Here is a 15,639-nt window from a genome sequence, read left to right as displayed (position 1 = left end):
CAACGACTGCCTCCGGGACTTCAGCCCCAGCGCCTTCTTTATCCTACTATTCACCACCATCATCGTCCCCCCCGCTTTCGCTCCCGGAGATCCGGACCCGTCCCTCGCAACCCCGTTGGCGCCTTTTGCGCCGGGAGATACAGGCCCATCCCTCCTGCTCTCTTCGCCCGTCACGCCGTCGCCTGACGAAGGGTACGTCATCGAGTTTCGGCCGCTGAAACCGAGGGACGAGCGGCACGACATGAAGAAGACCTCGTAGGCGGTCTCGCGGCTGGGGAGATGGAGGCGGAGCGGCCCATGGAAGGGAGGTGGGCAGCTCTCACAGGGTCAGCGCTGGCCGTTTAACACGTCAATTCATGGAAGAGGAGGGGGTGAAGATTTTGTGGGGTCCAATGTTTTTGTTGTGTTAGTTTCAACAGAGTTTCCTATAATAGATTTTGCATTGGAGGTGAGGAGAGAGAAGTGGAGGCAACACCTTTTTGCCTTTGTTGATGAAATAAGTTGAAGGGTAACCGAAAATTGAGGAGATAACAGCTTAACAAAATAACTGGGAAAAGAAAAAAGGGTGAAGAGAATTATTTATTTATTTTTTATTTTTTATGGATGAGGATGATGGAAAATAATTTAGTTAGATGTTTTGTGTTGACGGTAGAGAATCCTTAGATAGGTGTTAGTGTGTTACAGAGTTCTTTAGTTCTGTACACTGAATTCTCCTTGGTTTTTTGACAGTATAGACCTCTTTGTTCACAGGAATTAATGAAAGTTTTTTATGTGCTTTTGCTAAGCCCGTACATAGATTGAAGAGTTTTGCTCTTTGAAATTTGTCCTTCATGGACTACAAAGGTGTGCAAATATTGGATCCTATCTAGTATGTAATTTTGTGTATAATTATTGCCCATGGAATAAGGTTCTGATGCAGTTCATGTAGTTGTTTTATTTCTAGATTGGAATTTGTGATCGTGCACTAGTGTTGCAAATCTAATTCACGCTTGTTGATAACTTGATGAATTCAATGTGTTATTGCTGTCTCATTGAATTTTGAAAATTTCTCCCCTTGTTTTTGTTGGCAATTTACGCCGAAACCCCTAAGACAGCAGAAACGTAGAATAGAAAAAGTATACTAAGTTTAACGAGGTTCTGTAACTTCCTACGTCCTCGGGAGCCACACAACTAATTTCTTATTAATCCCAACAAGGAATTACAATTCAAGAGCGAATCTCAAACTTGAGATTCCTTAATAAATATAATCTTTCACTGTAGCTACAGTGAAGATTCCCTTCTTCATTAATACCTCTTTAATTTCTTTCACCCCTCTTTAATTCCCTTCTTAAAGTCTCCCCTCAAATCCTTCAATTGAGAGCTGGAGAGAAAAAAGGGAACGGAACAGAGAGAGAAAGAGAGGTCCGCCGCCAAAGGGGGGTTTTCTTGAGATCGCGAGAGAGAAAGCACTAGGGCTAGGGCACAGGGTTTCCCTTTTATAGGGAAACCCTAGGATAGCTAGCAATAGGCTGTCGTTGCATGTCAACGATCTCGCCTGCGAGGAGCTCGAGCTCGCCCGTCTCTTGTCGAACTCGCCTGCAAGAAGTTCTCCAATCTCGTCTGCAACTTGTCGCGAGCTCGCCTGGAGTTCGCCAACTTGACCTCGCCTGCTCGAGCTCGTCCAACTTCGCCTGAAGCTTCTCGCCTTCAAATCTCTCCTGTTGGTTTCCTAGAGCTCGCCTGAAGGTCGTGAGCTCGCCTGCAGCTGCGGATTTCGCCGTTAAGGTTTGGTCGACACTCCAATTCCAACAGTTTTTGCCCCAGTGAAGGTGACTCATGTGGGCAATCTTTCTTCGAGCCAAAATATAAGTCATCCACCTTTCCATTATGCTTTGTTTGGGAGTTTGGTAAGGAAAGGGACGGAAAGTTAAATAATGGAAAAGAAAGGTATGGAATGAGAGTAAAAAGATAGAATGTTGTTTGAGAGTTTAGTAAGAGGAACAGAAGTAAATTTGTTTTATCTTGTTTGGAAGTTCTAATAAAGAGGATGGAAGTGAACTGAATATGTATAAAGTTATATAAATGCCCTTATATATTAAATGAGAGTATATCTTTACCATTGATTTTAATGTCATAATGGTATAATTGTCTTATCACATTGTAAAATTTTACATTGATTTGTATTCCATCCTCTACCCTTCAAACTGGAGGGGAGGAAAATGGAAGGAAATTTAACCTTCAATTCCACCCTCTAACCCCTAAAAAAAAACTCCCAAAAAAGGTGAAATTGAAATTTTACTTTTAATTTCCATCCATTAACCTTCATCCAAACAAGGTGTTAAGTTACAGGTCACTAAAAAAATTGATTCTTCAACAATATTTCTAGATCTTCTAATATTGGAGAGCATACATAATAGAATATTCAACAGTATTTCTAGATCTTCTACATACTGTGTGAACATTATACACTTATTTGTGACTCCTGCAAGTTGCTTTCAGGAAGGGGAAAGTAAGTAAGCCATCAAAACTATCAGATGGTAACAACTTATCTCAGACTGTCATGTTATCTTGATGATCACGGGGACTGGAAAGCCATTGATATATGGGAGGATGAGTTTTTTTTTTTTTAGCTCGTCGGCCCAAATTTTTGGTTTTGTTCATTCGGAATATTTTTTTTCGGGTAATATCGTTTCAGGTATTGGTATTTTGTTCATGGAATTGTAAGATTTTAAAGACATTCTGTAGTTTCAGTAGTTGGAGATCTTATTAACTCTTATTAATGAAATGCGAGACGCTTATACTCATAATTTTCCCTGAAATGGAAAATGCTCCGTGGTACCAATATGAAATGGATTCTACTCTTTATTTTTTGCTGCATAAAAAAATTGATCTATCGACTGAAATTTAGACATTTGTGCTCATTTGCATGTAAAGGCTAGAGTTTCACTAATTTTTAAAAATTTGATTTATTCACTCAAATTTAAACATTTTGTGCTCACTTGTGCTTAAGGGCTAAAGTTTCACTAATTTTAATGTATTATACCTTTCAGCTGCTTGATCGTTAAAGCTTTAAACGCTGAAGTTTCACTAAGTTAGGAAACTTCTCTATCTTGATTGCCATGAGTCCCTTTCTTCTTCCTCTGACTATTTAACCGAAATACTTCTACATCTTAAATTCAACCCAACTAGCTTAACCTTCAAAAAATGAAGCTCACCTTGCCACAAATTCAACATGGTTACTCATAAATCAACTGAAATTAATTAATTTGATCGTAATTTGGTTTTAAACCCCAAATTAATCTAAGTTAGTAACGATTTTAAAGATTGGTGAAAATTGAAAGAAACTCTAAATTTGTAACACAAGAAGGGTGCAAAATTGTAATAATCATTAAGCAATGATGATAAGACTACAAGAGTTACATTGCTCTTATTATGTGAGACGCGATGTGGTGTCCATTCTTATAATTTATAATGAAATACCTATTATTATTGCACGCCAAGCGATATAAACTTAGTTTTTATCCATTATTTCTATTATGTAAAATTTTACATATAGTAGATTTGGTTGCAATGCGAGATCTTAAAATCTAAAGAAACTATCCTATCATGTAGGAAACTATAGAGCCCATCCACTATTAATATTGTCCGTATAAGTTCTATTTCTTTTGTTATAGAATAAAGTGCATGTTCACAATGCATATGATAAAGACTATGTATTTATTTCGTATGATTTATATTGTAATAAAAATAGAAAATTAAAAAAAAATATGGAGAAACAGGGCCTTATCAATACTTACAGTATTTTTCATCTAATCCCTATTATTAATCCAATGCATTCTCAAGGAAAACGTTATTGGAATTTATATCTACCATGTGTTTTGAATAAATCAATTGTATTTATTTAAAATTTATGTCTTTTTTTGTATATTTTATGAAAGTGCATTTGTCAAAAATTTGTTGTCATCCTCTTTAAATCGTCATAGATCTTTAAAAGTCATCATATAACTTTAATTCGTAATAAGAAAAATGCGGTTCGTGCCAAAAAAAATTTCTTTCATTTATTTATTGATAATTTCCATCTCATTCTAACTATTATCATGTCCTGATATGATTTTTAATATAAATAGTACAGTCAAATGAATTGTTGAATTCAAAAAGTTATTTTTGTACTGCCCCAAAAAAAAAAAAAAAACACAATCTCCCTCTCTGACTCCAAGAACAAACCACGAACTTTTAACTGCGACAGTAATAAATTTATTTATTGTTTTGCAGCAGATTAAACCATAACCATAGATTCTCTCCTCTCCTCTCCTCGTGCGTATCGATTCACTCCGAAGATTTTTTTTTTAACCCAAAAATAATTTCCCTTATAAAAACCGCGGGATTTCCCCCAATAAAAACTCACTCACCCTAAATTGTCCTGTAAAACCTCGATCCCCTCGTCCCTTTTTCGATCCCAAAATGGCGAAAAAGGGGCCACAGGGCTGCAGCTCCCCGCGCTTGGGCGGGAGATCCCACTGCAGGAAGCATTGCAGGAAGAGTAAGACCGAAATCATAGTTCCGAGGATCAAGATCCAGGAGGAGGAGAAGAAGAAGAAGAGTAGTAGTAGGATCGGAATCATCGAAGCTCCCAGGACCAAGACCGAGAAGAAGAATAATGACAAAAATATTGAGATCAAAGTTCCCAGGATCAAGATCGAGAAGGAGAAAACCGAAGCTCCGAAGATCAATGCTGATAAGAAGAAGAGGAAAGAACCGAGCTTGCCAGCAAAGAGGAATGGGGTTTTGATCAGTAAACCCTCGGGATCGAAGAAGCGGAGGACGATGGAGGAGATCAACGCCGGTGTTAGGAGGGAAAATGCAGGGAAGGTAGAGGATGAGAGAGCTGTCATCAGAGTGACAGAAATAGGGCAAATTTGGGCATTCCCCAATTCGTCTGACGGAGGATTCCCTCGCTCCTACGCCCGAATTGATCGCATCATCCCGATCCCTTCGCCCACTGTCGAAGCCACATTGTTGGTCCCCGAGACTATCCTCGAGGAAGAGAAGCAGTTCGCTGAGCACGGGCTCTCCTTGTCCTGTGGAAAGTTCAAATCTTTTGGAAAAACAATTACTAAAGACATTGATCTGTTCACTCATGAAGTGAAATGTGAGGTCGAAGAAGGAGAAGGGAGTTGTTTTTATAGGATTTTTCCGAGGAAAGGGGAGGTTTGGGCTGTGTACTGGGATTCTGAGTACAAATTGGTGGAGATCGCCTCCGATTTTAGTGAAGAAGACGGTGTGAATGTGTTTGGATTGATTAAGGTTGAGGGTTTGAATGGCGTTTATCAGAGACAGTTGCATGAAGGGTTTTATCTGATCCGGTGCTTCTCGAGGAGATTCATGCCGATGTTTTCTCATCGAGTTCTGGCAACCAAAATCGAGGAAAGCGTGGAGATGCGATGGAAGGTTATGTTTCATTGATCAAAGGAGAGATGGGTTTAAATTATGCTGATCATGAAGGTATCATATGTCCTTTTATTATTCAAGATACCCAATATTTATGTCGACGCAAGGACTTCCACCTAGCAATGTGCATGTAAAACTAAGGTACTTGTGAAGTCACATTTTCTCTGCTTTAAATAGGGTTTGTATCCTCTCTTCTGTGAGTAGATAGTTTATCTATTTAAAGTAGTTAATTTTCCTATGTTTATCAGCACATTATTTTTCTGCATCTTCTATAAGGTTGCACGTGTATAATATATACTTATCCGTTCTCTGTTTAAGCTTTATGTAAGACTGCTATAATAATCGTGATAAGGTTGGTTCAGTAAATTTTCAGGAAATTTGTCCATTGGAAAGGTGGGAGTATATCCAGCAAACTTGTTTCAAAGCCTTCAAACAATTAATGAGGGTTATCCCTCCAAACACACCATATAAGCATATCAAATAAAGTGGGCTGTTTGTTAATAACTAGCTGGTCGTATTGGAACTTTGGTTGATCTTATACCATTTCAAAATCTTTTCTTCTGCACTAAAACTCCAAAATTGTGGTTTAGAGTTTGGGGCTAATGATTTTATACCCTGTCTCAAACACACAAACTGGCACGCCAAAAGATGGACCATTGCTTGAATCATTTAACATACTGAATGCAGGAACCATTGATCAGAGGCCATCCATGCAGTTAAGCTGTAAGGTCAGGTACCAGTTCAACTGTTCTCCTATTTTCCCTAAAAGGAATAGAAGAAATTTTGTTTTAGGTGTTCATAGTTTCAAAGTGCATGTATTATTCATCCAGACTTGTGTTATCGTCTACAGAAAATTCTCAGGTTATCCCTCAGTGTTAGTGTTGTGAAACAGATATAATACAAATAGAGATTTATACTAAATTTGTTGCTTTCTCTATGCAAATGTAGCTTGGAACTGTTCCATCAGCATGGCAAGGTATAGGAACATTATTGTAAACTTAATGCAACAACTAGGTTCATGATGCATAAACTTTGAAGTCTATTATGATGCATGTCAAGAGGAAGATGAATTGACCTTTATTGATTATCTCTTTTTTCTTTTTCTTTTTTTTAACCTTCACTGATTATCATTCGGTGGTATGGCTGCTGGCACGAACATGGAGATTGAGCAAATGCATATTAAAACCGCATTCCTCCATGACTAATTTTGGAGGAGATCTACATGGAACAACACGAAGATGTCGAAGTCAAAGTAGACTTTGTATGCAAAATTGAAGAAAAGTCTATATCGCCTCAAGCAAGCTCCTCGGCTATGGTACAAGAAGTTTGATATGCTTATGGGGTATCAAGCGTTCAAAATAACGACTTCGGATCATTGTGTCTTTATGAAGAGTTTTGATGATGACACTTTCATCATTCTCTTATTCTATGTTGATGATATGTTGATTATTCTGCATAACAAATCGAAGATTGGAAAGTTGAAGGAAAGGTTGCGCAATTTTTTTGCAATGAAAGACTTAGGATCGACAAAGCAAATTTTGGGCAGAAAGATCTTCCATGATGATAAAGCGAAAGGCAAAGAAGAAAGATCTTCCATGATAATAAAGCAAAAGGCAAATAAGTTGTGGTTATCACGAGAGAAGTATCTTGAAAAGATGTTACAAAGATTTAGCATGAAGACAGCGAAACAGGTTGATTCTTCACTTGCGGGTGTCGGCCTCGAAGTAATATTCTTCAAGCTTGATGCATGTCATGAAGAATGTTCCTTATATGTTGGTATTAGAAGTTTGATGTATGTCATGGTGTGCACAAGGCCTGACATGCACGTAGCATGGGCTTGTTTAGTTGATTCCTTGCAAGTCTGGATAAAGGGCATTAGGTGAAGGTAAAGTGGGTTTTTCAATATTTTAGAGGTATTTTAAAGAAGTGTTTATGCTTTGGAATAGATGAACTAGTAGTGGTTGTATATACGGATGCCAACATGGTCAATGACAGTAATAGTAGAAAGTCTACATTGAGATACTTGGTTACTGTGAGTTGTGTTATGACAATCCAAATTGGTAAATTGCTTTGCATCATCTATTGTGATCGAGTATATGTGGTTGTCGAAGCGTGGAAGGAGATATTATGTGTGGAAGGAGATATTATGTGTGAAGCGTTTTTTGAAGAATTGAGCATGAATCAAAACACTATGTTTTGCATTGTGATAGTCAAAGTGAAATTCAAGCAATAATTTGAGTTTCGATTCCAAGTCCAAGCACATTGACGTAAGGTATCACAAGATGTGCTTTGTCAACAAATATAAAATATGATTTAAACCTATAAAAAAGTAGTTGATGTGTTGATGAAGAGCATGCCGATCGAGAAACAAATATTTTGCCAGAAGGAACATCACCTCTTGCCCCCTCCTTTGGTATGTTGGAGTGGGTACAAATGGAATACTTATTCTCAATTCTTATTCATGCGTATCAAACATAGCATGTTTTTGAAAGCTAGAATGTTCATTCTCACTTCTCATTCGTTTCCACGTTATGTGAGTATGAGCATTCTCTCTAAGTTGTTAGTATTTGTTTGTAAAAACAAGATAGCCCCACATCGGGTATTTGAGCATTCTTTTAGAGGTTTAAAAGTATTTAATGATTATTGGGCTTTGATAAATGGATCAAAGTATAGGCTTCTAAACCCGCGTGCGGGTAGCACGAACAATGCACGATTTTGACGCGATTATTAGACGCACTTAGCACTTTGCATGCTTGTCGCTACCGCTTAAATATTATAACTTTTAATATATATATATATATATATATATATTTTTTTTTTTTGAGTATATTATTTTTAATGTTGTTTGTTGGAAAATTTGTAATAAGAAAATGAAAGAATTGAATTTGATTTATTCTTTCTAACTGCTTAGAAAAAGAATGTTTATATCTCTCTCAATCTCCAACTGATTACAATTTGAATTTCAGATTACAAAAGAGAAGAAGATCAGCGGAGATCTTCCCCTTTGTTTAATTCTGGGTTCTTCACGGTGGCGATGGAGTGCCTCCCTCGAATGTTCGCGTCGATTTTGCTCTTCGTTGACGATTTGAACGTCTTCCTTTGCTGGGACAATTAACTTGCGTGTCAAGTTTGAAAAAGAACTCTTAACGAGATTATGAACTCAGGATGAGTTGGAACTCTACGAAAAGAGTTATTTGAACCGAAGATTCGGTTAATAGCCAAGTGAATTTGCTGTTGCTGAAGGATGCCTCAAGATCTCTTTGTTGCCAAGAAGATGATCCGAAGAAGCTGATCTCTAGATCTCGGAATGCCCAGAGATTCGCAGATGAAGCCCCTGGATGATCCGATCCAAGATCTTGATTCCAGATCCAAGATCCTCCAACTCTATTCACGAGTTTGATTATTTATAGGGGAATAAGAGGGTGCAACCGCCTCCTTAAATCTCTCCTTAATGAGGATTTAATGGGGTGTAACTGCCCCCCATAAATTTCTTCATGATAGGGTGATGATCCCCTCAAATCGTTGGGAGAAAATGGTTTCTGGAACCGTTCAACTCGTGTTTGAACGAGTCAAACATAGAAAACGACGTTCTGGGTCCGAACTCTGCGTTTTAGACCTGAAACGCAGAGTTGGGCATTTCCAGTTGGCTCAAAACGCAGTGGCTGCACCGCTTTAAGAGTCTGAGACGCAGGGATGAACTCTACGTTTGGATCCAGAACGCAGAGTTAGGTTCTGCATTTTGGGCTGAAAACGCAGCAATGAAGTTTACGTTTTGATGTTGCAACGCAGGGAGGACCTATGCGTTTTGATGTTGAAACGTAGGTCTGACCTCTGCGTTTTGATGTTGAAATACAGGTCTGACCTCTGCGTTTTGATATGAAGAGACCATCAATTTGTGGTATCTTTTACTAGAGCGTTGCAAAGATCATCATCTTATAACCTTCGTCTTAGCTCCTTAAAAATATGAGAGTCGTCAGATTGTAACTCCCGATGTTGATTGTGAAGGCTGTTGAATTAGAGCTTTTATCGGTTGTTGTGAAGGTCATCAGATTGTAACCTTCATTGATCTACGTGAAAATCTTCAAATTGTAGCTTTCTGAAAGCCGTCAAATTGTAACTTTCATCATCAGTGTTTGATGAGGATCAGATATCTACAGTATTTTTTAGACAGCCTACAGAACCCCCTCTAAAGTTTTCAAAAATTCACGGTTGACTGGGATGAATTTTCGGAATACTTTCAATCTCAACTCTGATCTTGGAGCTGTTGATTTCTTGTCATAAAGGAGTTATTCTCTGCACCCGCTTCGAAGGCATCTTGGTTGAAGGATTCGCCACGCAGGACCTGTATGAAGGTATACGTCATAATCCTACTTCTGGAATGCGGATGTGGACCCCTATATTTTCAACTTGAGATGCGGGTCTCACCCTTGCGTTTTAAATTGGAATCCGGGTGTGACCTCGGCATTTTGTTTTTATTTTTTACAACGCGGGTCTGACCTCGGCGTTTTGACTTGAGACGCGGAGGCGACTTTCATGCATTTTTGACTAAATCTTTGAGACTTGTCTTTAGCTTATATGTTTCAAGTCTCGGCTCACATCCATTAAGCCGATGGGCCTGCAAACATGCATAGGATTTTTGGCAAACCCTCAACCATCAACGGATTTGATAAACCTTTACCGACTACCGTTTGAGTCGGGCTAACATGTGAATTATTTAAATCTGTTTCACATGTAACGTTGTGCTAAGAGAATGAACCCTCTTAGACTTGATGCTATTATTTTGAATACATAGACTTTGTCATTTTCGCGGGAACGGACCACCCGACAGCATGTGTGAGATGTAGATTTATCTCTATTAGGGATCGAGATAAAGTCTCTCATGTGTGTAAGGTATGGATTTTGGCGTTATTAATAACGACCTGCCACGATGTTGAATATATGGGCTTTTGTCCATTTTACGGTCAAAGACTAACCGGCAATGCGTATTAGACGTTGACTTAGGATTTTTGGCTAATTCTCAGCCATAAATGGATTTGATGTGCCTTTACCAATTACCGTTTGAATCGGGCTAGCATGCAGATTATTTAAGTTCGTTCTGCATGTAACGTTGTGCTAAAAGAATAAATTCTTCTAGACTTGGGGCTATGATATTGAATACGTAAACCTTATCCTTTTTGCGGTAGAAGACTAACTGGCAACGCGTGTTAAGCGTTGACTTATCCCTACTTAGGATTCAGGATAAAATTCCCCATACGTGCGAGGTATGGGTTCAGAGATTATTAATTTAATGATAATCACGGGTTATGATATTGAATACGTAAACTTTGTTATTGTTTCTTCCTGTGTCATATTTTCACTTGAAACACTGAAAGAAAGTTGGAAGTGCCAGAGGTGTAGTATTAACTTAGCATGAATTTTCACTTAGAGTGAAATTCAGAAATTTTCTTCATTATCACTAGGATAATTCTAGAAAATCTCTAATTCACTGGGGATATTATAATAAAAACTTGCTATTCTTGTTGAACAAAGATTAACAAGTTCATTGGGGGGTTTGACTATTAGAGATGTGATGTTAACCTAACAGTATTTTATAGGCCATCGCACTATTGAAGAGAGTCGATAAGCTGATTTGGCTTTCAGAGGTGTAATGTTAACTTGACGGGTTTGTAGACCTATTGCTCTATTGAAGAGAGTCGATAAGCCATTTGTTCGTCAAAGATGTGATGTTAACTTGACGGGTTTGTAGACCTATCGCTCTATTGAAGAGAGTCGATAAGCTAATTTGGTCGTTAGATGTGTGATGTTAACTTGACGGGTTTGTAGACCTATCGCTCTATTGAAGAGAGTCGATAAGCTGATTTGGTCGTCAGAGGTGTGATGTTAACTTGACAGGTTTGTGGACCTATCACTCTATTGAAGAGAGTCAATAAGTTGATTTGGTCGTCAAAGACGTGATGTTAACTTGACGGGTTTGTGGACCTATCGCTCTATTGAAGAGAGTTGATAAGTTTATTTGGTCGTCAGAGGTGTGATGTTAACTTGACGGGTTTGTGGACCTATCGCTCTATTGAAGAGAGTCGATAAGTTGATTTTGTCAGAGGTGTGATATTAACATGACATGTTTGTGGATCTATCGCTCTATTGAAGAGAGTCGATAAGTTGATTTGGTCGTCAAATGTGTGATGTTAACTTGACGGGTTTGTGAACCTATCGCTCTATTGAAGAGAGTCGATAAGTTGATTTGGTCGTAGATGTGTGATGTTAACTTGACGGGTTTGTGGACCTATCGCTCTATTGAAGAGAGTCGATAAGTTGATTTGGTCGTAGATGTGTGATGTTAACTTGACGGGTTTGTGGACCTATCGCTCTATTGAAGAGAGTCGATAAGTTGATTTTATCAGATGTGTGATATTAACATGACAGGAATTTGTTACGGTCTGATCAACTTTGAGGATCTATCATGCTATTGATGCGGATTGATAAGTTGATTGTCAGAGGTGTGATATTAACTTGATGGGAATTTGTTACGATCAGAGCAACTTTGTGGACTTATCATCCTATTGACAATGATTGATAAGTGAATTTTGTCAGATGTGTGATATTAACGTGACAGGAATTTGTACTTGTGATTTGAACAAGATTTTGAAGACTTAGCGTCTTGTTGGGGAAGATTGCGATTTTGATTATGAGGATGATGATCGTCAGAATTGTAATGTTAACTCGACGATGTGAAAGATTCGTTACTCTTAATCCAGTGGATTTTAAATAACCAACCCCCAGTCTTGACTGAGACTTAACAGGGGAAGAATTTTGAAGTTGATAGAGGTATCATGACAACTCAAAAAATTTATTACTCATAATCCAGTGGACCACAAATAAACCAAACCCCAGTCTTGAACAAGTGCAGGGGGAAAAGGGGTAGATAGGGCACATTTTCTAGTGGGCCACTATTCATCAAATCGTTCAGTGACATTGGAGTATAACGACTATGATTGGAATACGCCACACAGCATGTCGTTATCTGAAGGGTTTGGCTATCGGAGATAGCTATTAACATGATAGATTTGTGGACCCGCCATCCTATTGAAGAGGATTGGTGGGGGAATCTGGAGAAAATGGATGATGATCGTCAGAATTGTAATGTTAACTCGACGATGTGAAAGATTCGTTACTCTTAATCCAGTGGATTTTAAATAACCAACCCCCAGTCTTGACTGAGACTTAACAGGGGAAGAATTTTGAAGTTGATAGAGGTATCATGACAACTCAAAAAATTTATTACTCATAATCCAGTGGACCACAAATAAACCAAACCCCAGTCTTGAACAAGTGCAGGGGGAAAAGGGGTAGATAGGGCACATTTTCTAGTGGGCCACTATTCATCAAATCGTTCAGTGACATTGGAGTATAACGACTATGATTGGAATACGCCACACAGCATGTCGTTATCTGAAGGGTTTGGCTATCGGAGATAGCTATTAACATGATAGATTTGTGGACCCGCCATCCTATTGAAGAGGATTGGTGGGGGAATCTGGAGAAAATAAACTATCAGAGGTAATCATTAATGTGATAGTTTTGGTGGACCCACCATCCTATTGAAGAGGTTTGACTTCAGTGGCCGTAGTATCTTTACCTTCTGACCGAGAAGATTGGGCTTGGTCCTGTTGCTCAGGTTGATCCTGTTTACTTTGTTCTTCAGCTTTGATCCTGACAATAATTTTTTGAGCCTGTTCACCTTGAGAGATTAGTTATCTCCCGGAACGGCATTTTACAACCCTCATTTGTGCTAGAAGGTTGGTCTGCAAGTTGTGTCGACAGGTCTCTACTAGGGTAGACTGAGTCATACCTGACGAACATCGAAAAGCCATGCTTCGGAACCTCTTGACGAAGGCTTTGATGGGCTCCCTCTTCTTCTACTTAGTGGCGAGAAGGGTATGGATGAAGACTTATGTATCCTCTTCAAAGAATCTTGACAGAAAGAATCTCTCTAGATCCGCCCACTTTTGAATACATCCCATAGGCAGTTTCCTGAACCATTCAAAAGCAACTCCCTTGAGGGTGCCAATGAACAATCGAGCCAGTATAGCATCATTTGATATAACATTCTCAGTTTGTGACCTGAAATGATAGATATGTTGGTTCGGTGATCCCGTGCCGTCAAAAGTTTGTAACGTCGGGACCTCAAACTTTGGAGGATAAAGGGTTGTATCCCACTCGACAGGATAGGGCCTAGCAACTCTCTCATCTTGGAGCTCGCTTCTGTTAGCAATGACATTGAGGCATGCTTTCAATTCTTCCATTTTGGTAGACTGGAGATTCTGCTCGTTCTCAGTCTCTTCTTCGGGGGATGATTCTACGTGATGAGTTTCTCGCTCGGCAGTCTCATTCACTCTTTGTTTCCCCTTCGATATGGATGATCCTCCTTTCCTGGAGGATTATGGTCGAGTTGTGACTCAGCCTTCTGGAAATTGGCTCCATCTGTAATAAACTGAGCCATCATATCCCGAAGTTGATTGATGATTTCCTGTTGTGCTTGGAGCATGGCTTGCTGCTCATCAACCCTCCTTGAGAGATTTTCAGAATTTTCTGCCATGTGGGCGAAGCTTCCATGTTTAACGAAAGAGCTTGATGATTGGAACTCCACAAGGGCTGAGTGTTCATCATCATAATTGGTTCTCTAGCTAACCTCTGATAGTTAACAGAAGGAATGACTCTCGTCCGAGTCCGAGTGTGTCGGTAGACTCCTTCAAACTCGTTAGTGATTTCTCTGACGGTCGGTGAACGACTTGTCTCAGAGTCATCGGGACTAGGACCTGAGGCTTTCCCTCTGCCGATCACATTAATAGTGACTCCAGGATACTCGGTCTCTGGAGACTTCTTCTTGTGCGAACGACGTCGTTGGTTGGGCAAGGTAACATTCGTTAATTGGTCGAACACCAACGGTTTGGCTGCATATGAGCAACATTAACATCCCGAGAGGACCGTAGGAATCAGTCATTCACATTTGAATGAACGAATGACTTGTTGCATCGGTCTTTCTCTCGATATGAACACTCTCAAATATGTTGCAAAGACTCGAGAAGAATTGCTCACTGATCGTAAGGTTTGAATTGGAACCCACAGTCCATGATTGGACAGGACTGGCTCTTAGTGAACATGAATCTGGTCCGCCCCTCAATCTTGTCGCTGCCGCTTAAATATTATAACTTTTAATATGTTTATGTATATATATATGTGTGTGTGTGTGTGTGTATATATATATATATATATATATATATATAGAGAGACATATAATGGGAAAAGTGATCTAAAGGTGACACCTACGGCTCCACTAAGGATGCTGGCTAGAATCACTATCATTTCCGTACAATTTTTTTAAGCGATCATCATCGTGAAGCTTGAATTCTACAGCGTTCTTAAAACCCAAACACACTAATTTTGGGTGAACAGCCTGTGTTTTGACCCTTTCATCTCCGCATGCAAATTTAGACAGGTTATCGAAATGAATAGAACATTTTTGCACGGCCAACGGAATGGTTAAAACACAAACCGGTTTACCCCAAAATTGTGTGTTTGGATTTAAGAACGTGTAGATCAAGTTTACACGAAGCGGACTCGTAAAAAAATTAGGCAAATGATGTTGATTCTAGGCCGGGTCCTTAAGGTAGGATAGGGTTGCACCTTAGATTCACTTTTGCCTATATATATAATATATATATATATATATATATAATATTTATATATATATATCTAATATATATATATATATATATATATATATAATATATTATATATTGAGTATATTATTTTTAATTTTGTTTGCTGGAAAATTTGTAATAAGAAAATGAAAGAATTAAATTTGATTTATTCTTTCTAACTACTTAGAAAAAGAATGTTTACAATTTTCTCAATCTCTAACTGATTACAATTTGAATTTCCGATTACAAAAGAGAAGAAGATCGACGGAGAGCTTCCCCTTTGTTTAATTATGGGTTCTTCACGGTGACGATGGAGTGCATCCCTCGAATGCTCGCATCGAGTTTGCTCTCCGTTGACGATCTGAACGTCTCCATTTGCTGGAACAATTAACTTACATGGCAAGTTTGAAAAAGAACTCTTAACGAGCTTATGAACTCAAGATGAGTTAGAGCATGGCGAAAAGAGTTGTTTAAACCAAAGATTTGGTTAATAGCCAAGTGAATTTGCTGT

At 38.8% G+C, this 15,639-nt stretch overlaps 1 protein-coding gene and 1 pseudogene across 1 annotated transcript; one reads left to right on the top strand and one right to left on the bottom strand.

Annotated features, from left to right (window-relative positions):
- Nucleotides 1–268, bottom strand: part of LOC109836405 — a 4,406-nt pseudogene extending 4,138 nt beyond the window's left edge.
- Nucleotides 4,441–7,449, top strand: LOC109836331. The gene is made up of 2 exons (XM_020404194.1): nt 4,441–5,568; nt 6,115–7,449. The coding sequence occupies exon 1, from the start codon at nt 4,441–4,443 to the stop codon at nt 5,440–5,442; it is 1,002 nt and encodes a 333-aa protein (XP_020259783.1). The 3' UTR covers nt 5,443–5,568; nt 6,115–7,449.

Source organism: Asparagus officinalis, chromosome 4 (assembly GCF_001876935.1).
Source record: "Asparagus officinalis chromosome 4, Aspof.V1, whole genome shotgun sequence".
In the NCBI taxonomy this organism is placed as follows: Eukaryota; Viridiplantae; Streptophyta; class Magnoliopsida; order Asparagales; family Asparagaceae; genus Asparagus; species Asparagus officinalis.
This window is presented reverse-complemented; position numbering and strand designations above follow the sequence as displayed.

What these genes read in the sequence shown, in the direction of transcription:
- LOC109836331 (XM_020404194.1), top strand. Translation starts at nt 4,441, where the DNA reads ATGGCGAAAAAGGGGCCACAGGGCTGCAGCTCCCCGCGCTTGGGCGGG.